General features: G+C 48.8%; 1 protein-coding gene across 4 annotated transcripts in view; it reads left to right on the top strand.

The window, feature by feature from the left end:
* Positions 1 to 1,498: 1,498 nt before the first annotated feature.
* MYT1L (myelin transcription factor 1 like) overlaps positions 1,499 to 5,822 on the top strand; it is a 167,731-nt gene continuing 163,407 nt past the window's right edge. For all 4 annotated transcript variants that reach the window (XM_023518421.1, XM_023518420.1, XM_012810590.1 and 1 more), the window contains exons 1-3: positions 1,499 to 1,553; positions 1,708 to 1,741; positions 2,009 to 2,071. In XM_023518421.1, coding sequence (XP_023374189.1) covers positions 1,499 to 1,553; positions 1,708 to 1,741; positions 2,009 to 2,071 — 152 coding nt within the window. The remainder of the gene's footprint in view (positions 1,554 to 1,707; positions 1,742 to 2,008; positions 2,072 to 5,822) is intronic.

The following is a 5,822-nucleotide window of genomic DNA, read 5'->3' as shown; positions in this document are numbered from 1 at the left end:
CTGGGGCCTGCCCGCCCTGCCCACCCTGCGGTCTGTCTCTGGAGCTGGGCCCTGACCACCTGGTCTGTCTCTGGAGGCAGGCCCTGCCCACCTGCAGTCTGTCTCTGGAGCCAGGCCCTGCCCACCTGCGGTCTGTCTCTGGAGCTGGGCCCTGACCACCTGGTCTGTCTCTGGAGCCAGGCCCTGACCACCTGGTCTGTCTCTGGAGCCAGACCCTGCCCACCTGCGGTCTGTCTCTGGAGCTGGGGCCTGCCCGCCCTGCCCACCTGCAGTCTGTCTCTGGAGCTGGGGCCTGCCCGCCCTGCCCACCTGCGGTCTGTCTCTGGAGCTGGGGCCTGCCCGCCCTGCCCACCTGCGGTCCATCTCCACTGCTGCCTTCTTGCAGCACCAGCTGGATTTCTCTTTGGGCCTCCTGCTGTGCTTTCCCCAGGCCATGGAGGAACTGGCTTTGGTGTCTGGCATGAACCCTGCACAGGGCCATTTTCTGTTGTCTGTGTCTTCTGCCCCAGAATGCAGCTCTGCCTGTGCTGGGCAGAATTACACATTGGGTCTGAGGCGGTGTATTCCTGCCATCTGGCCGGCTGCTCCTACTCCTGTCTGTCAGCCCCTCTGTCACACTGAGCAGAGTCTCCTGCTGTGCACTTGGCCAGGCCAAGTGTTCACATGTCGTGGAAATCCCAGTGTATATTCACCCCATGACACTGTGTTCTTGTGGCTTAAGGGGAAAGTTTGCAGACCAGGTGATTTGGGGACCCTATACCAAAACCACCTATTCCAACGATCTTGAGCCAGTTATGTGGTCTGCAATTTTAGTGTTTTCATACTAAAGTATACATATTTAAAGCACTTTCTTTACAAAATTATTATGCGGTTCCTACAAGGTAATACACAAAAGCACTCGGTAACCTCTCAAGTCAGGAACATCAGTTACCCTGAGCAAAGGGTCTATGTGCCCAGGGAGCAGCCCAAGGGGTAGGGGGCCGCATCCCAGGAAGCGGCCGCCATGAGAGTGAGCCCCTGATGGCCAAAGCGACCTTCCACTCCCCGTCTCCCCTGCTCTCCTCCATCCCTCCTCCTCTCAACTCCTCAGTTGAGGAAGAACAGAGACCTTGCATGTTTTGCTCTCACCTCTCGTGAACCCGGGGCCATCTGTCACATTCTTCTTGCAGGGTTCCGCTCACAGCCACCCAGATGTGTCCTAGTCAGTGCTTGAGTAAATGGGTTGCACTTAAAAGTTCCTCACAACCTGCCCTTCTGCAGAGTGTGGGCGTCTTGCATGTTGCCCAAAGAGAAGGGGCAGTTGTTGTTTTGAAAACAGTGCCCCCAGGTTGCCGGGTCCTGCACCCTCCACCCTTCTAATGTTCAGGGCTTCTTGCTCAAGGGATGGGAGCAGAGGGAGCACAGCCCTGGCAGTGAGAGGCCGGGGAGAGTGGGCAGCCCCAGGCCCGCTGGCTGCACAGGCAGGATTGGGACTGACCGCCTGCTCATCTCTCCCCAGATGGAGGTGGACACAGAGGAGAAGCGCCATCGCACGCGGTCCAAAGGGGTTCGAGGTACGTCTGCACTTTGAACCTGCAGGCCGGCTCAGGTCACCTTCACCCTGCAGTTCACTCTGACCTGACGTCCCATCGCCCTGTCAATAATTTTCTATGGAAGAAGGCACTTAGGATAGATGATAAATCTTTCTCTGTTTCCATCTCTCTGCAGTTCCCGTGGAACCAGCCATCCAAGAGCTGTTCAGGTCAGTGTGTGCGAGTAAACACATCCCCATCAGCAGTGCAGACGCCACGCCCGCTCACGGGCACCCTGCACACTGAAGTTCAGTGCGGCTTGCTCCTGCCCGCTGCCCAATGAGGTCAATTACCCCGAGACTTGCTAATAAACAGTGTCCCCAACGTCCCCTCCTTCCAGTCGTGTGATTTCTCTCCTGTCTGCACTGCCCACGGAGGCATCCCATCCCCCCCGCCTGCTGCGTGGTCCCTGTGTAATCGATTCTTTCCTGTTGCAGCTGTCCCACCCCTGGCTGTGACGGCAGTGGTCATGTTAGTGGCAAATATGCAAGACACAGAAGGTAATGCCTGCATCTTTTCACAAGGTACTATCTAAAGGGGCTTCTTTAGGGACTCAGGCCAAATGAGCTGACTTGTGAGTAGGTGTTTCTTGGAAAACAATGCATGCTGTGCAGTTCCTTTCTTCTCACACTGAGACTCGGTCTTATGTCTCCGGAACATAGCTGATGCTAAGCCACGGGGTGACACAGGCTAAGACCAGCCTCAGATTCAATCCCCTTCTGTGAGCACAGTGCTGGCACGCAGGCAGCTGAGAAACTGCCCCACTGGGAAGACCCCTCTGTCCCTCTTCACCCTCTCATTCTGGTAAATCGTGAATGGCAAATTAAAAGGGACCTACTATCCAATCTGCAGTCCCAAAGTCCATCCCAGGGACGGAGGCCCATGCAAGGCACCTGGGCAGCTGCAGGGAGAGGTCACACCCAAGGGGGAGGTCATGATGGATTGAGTGTGTGAGATTTCAGGGTCGAATGTTTACAGTAATCTCACAAATGCTGGGATTTCAGGTCTGTAACAGGAGTCTGTGGAGAACCTCTAGAAATAAAGTGGTGGGTTATTATTAAAAAGGAAAATTATCACAGAAAAATTACGTCCTACATGCCTGTGGCCTCCTCTCGGGTCCACACGGACCTTTGATTTGCTTTCCCAGGAAGCCTTGTCCTCCCCACAGTGTTACTGTGCTGTACTTTTCACTAAGAAGGTTTCAGATGTGATGAGTTAGAAAGATCACAGGCTATAATAAACGTGTAGCTAGTGTTTTACAAATCAGATTGCAACACCCAGCCCACCCAGTCTTAACAGACGCCCAGTGACCAAACCAAGTTCTCCAAGCTGCTTTCAGGAGCGGGTGCATCTGCCGCTCCTCAGGGCTGCCTCTTCCCACCACTTTGCCATACTTCCTTTTAATGAAACTCTAATACAGGGGTGAAGTCAAGCAATTATTTGATTGTCCCTTAGTAAAATCAAAGGAAAAATTATAAATCACTCCCAAATCGCATGCCATCCACAAGTGTTCATAGAGGCAAGGGGTTTTTAATGAGTGTCCATCACAGCGTGGTTGCCTGACTTGCTCTGCTGTGTGCCTAAGGAATTCAGAAAATTCTATGATTTAAATTACATTTATTATATTTTTATTACTATGTTAATATAGCAAACTATTGGCTTATATATTTGAAATAAACAGTTTACTTAAAGTATTGTTTCGTGAAGAAGTGTACAGAAGGTCCTAATGTAAAAGGCTTAAAAACTGCATTGCTCATCTTTTCAACAAAAGTTAATAAACCATGAGCAAAATCCATTTTTCCCCGAACTATCTCCTGATTAGTCAATAGTTCAACTTTGTCACACTATTACTAAAAATTATTAAATTTTGCTAAAATGTTTTAATTAGATATGAGCTAGATGTAATTTCATAGCAGCAGTATTTGGGGGGAAAAATTATGAAGTTTCCAAAGAATTATTTCAAAGATTCATGTTCTTACCCAAGGTTAAAATGTGGACTGATGTGTCCCTAGTGATATGTGTATGCATCTGTCCACAACACCCCTCTTGATGCTTGAAACTTAGAGTTAGATTTGAAGACAGTCAGGCTTCATTTGACTTTTGAGGCATGATTCTGACCTGCCCCTAAGCACCATGAATCTTTGGGAAAGATTTAGATAGGGTGTTTGGAAGAGTCACAGAAACACCCAAGTTGGGAACTGTTCCAACTAAATTTGTGTTAAATTTAAAATAAAGTCATCATGTTTTACCTTGAGTCATATTGTATCTATTACAATTCCTAACATTTTAATAGGAATAGTGAATTAGAAGGGATAATGTGGCATAGTCGAAAAATAACTCTTCTTCAGTCATTAGCCCCAAATGCTGGCTCTCCTACCAGTATCCTGAGCCTTTGGTCGGGTTCCAGCTTCCCCTTCTCCACATCACAGTAGGAGGAGAGCTGCATCCTTCATGCTGGTTCTCATGTCGGTTCTCATGCCGCCCTGTGAGTCTGGCCCTGAAAGGGTCTCACTGGAACCAAGTGGGGTTCCCTGTAGGTTATTCTTTGATATCGATGCATTAACAGTAATTTTAAAGTAAAGGACATTTTAATTTCTTAAACTTAAGAAGTGTTGCTTGGTGTAATAGACAAGACTCCTGTGTCTCTAATAGTACTCCCCACCCTGTGACAGCTGCCATTTGATACCGGAGAGACACCAGTGATATGGGGCTTTGTTTCGTTTTCTGGTTTTAGGAGAGTTTCTGACCATAACAGTTACCCCTTCCTGACAGCTATTCATGCCCCTAAGTGCTGCACATGGCGCTCACTCGGCCCTTGCCAGCAGGGGCCTGAGGACACTGGACACCAGGCCTGTGCAAAATGTGCAAAAGAGAAGGCTCAGTCCTGATTGTGATGAAATTACCTGGCTTTTTAGAGGATCTTTGATGATTAATTTTTCAATGAACGTATTTCCATTAGTGCTAGAGTTTCATTTTATTGATACTTATATGTTGTATCGCTATGGCCGAGTAAAAAGTTGTTACTTTACTATGTTGAAGTGTCTGTGTTTGAACATGCAAAAAATAACTTGAGGCACATACAGGAATGAACAATGCAAAAGAATGAATCCACTCATTTCACTAGGAAACGAATACTTGGTGATAAAATAATGCCTACCGTTTGGTGTTTGTCAACATAAGAACTTTCTACAGAATTCACGTATCTGCCGTGACTGTAGTTCACTGCTTTGTTGCCCCGTAGCACACAGCAGGCAGCCCTGGGCTCAGCCCCATCTGCAGGGTGTGTCCTCCGGGACGACTGCGGCGATTGTGGCTTATTTTATGTGTACTTTTTTTTTTAAGTGTGGTGGAGATATGGTTGTGGGTTTGTAAGAAATCAGGAATAGAGGACAATCAAACATTGCTTAATACCTAGAAAAGGAAATGATAATTTGAAAAAGGAATTCACAATTTAAGAGACTTGTTAAAACTCGGGGGAGCAGGAGTGAGGCTGTGAGACTTACCTTCTTACATGTTCTACATTAATCTCAAAATGTGTCTTTGAACAAAAGATGATCTATTTGTAGTCATATTTTAGTATTAATAGTTCATGAACAACTGGAGGCAGATAATAAACCAACACACGGCTACACAGAAAGGTAAACTGGGAACGTAAGGGAAATAGAAACATAATTTTACAAGAAGCCAAGGATGTGTCAGGGTCTTTCTTACTATAATCTTACGTTTAGTTCTGGGTCTCTCAGCAGCCAAGGCAACAACATGGCAGATGAATGATTGAGTCCTCTGCGTGATTCAGGCCCTGTGTGGGGTTCCCTATGTGATGCAGGCCCTGTGTGGGGTCCCCTGTGTGATTTAGGCCCTGTGTGGGGTCCCCTGTGTGATTCAGGCCTTGTGTGGGGTCCCCTGTGTGGGGTTCCCTATGTGATTCAGGTGCTGTGTGGCGTCCTCTGTGTGATGCAGGCCCTGTATGGGGGCCTCTGTGTAATGCAGGCCCTGTGTAGGGTCCCCTGTGTGGGGTTCCCTATGTGATGCAGGCCCTGTGTGGGGTCCCCTGTGTGATTCAGGCCCTATGTGGGGTCCCCTGTGTGATGCAGGCCCTGTGTAGGGTCCCCTGTGTGATGCAGGCCCTGTGTGGGGTTGCCTGTGTGATTCAGGCCCTGTGTGCGGTCCCCTATGTGATTCAGGCCCTGTATGGGGTCCCCTGTGTGATTCAGGCCCTGTGTGGGGTCCCCTGTGTGATTCAGGCCCTGT

The sequence above is a fragment of the Otolemur garnettii genome, unplaced genomic scaffold (assembly GCF_000181295.1).
Source record: "Otolemur garnettii isolate 467f Iridium unplaced genomic scaffold, OtoGar3 scaffold00139, whole genome shotgun sequence".
In the NCBI taxonomy this organism is placed as follows: Eukaryota; Metazoa; Chordata; class Mammalia; order Primates; family Galagidae; genus Otolemur; species Otolemur garnettii.
This window is presented reverse-complemented; position numbering and strand designations above follow the sequence as displayed.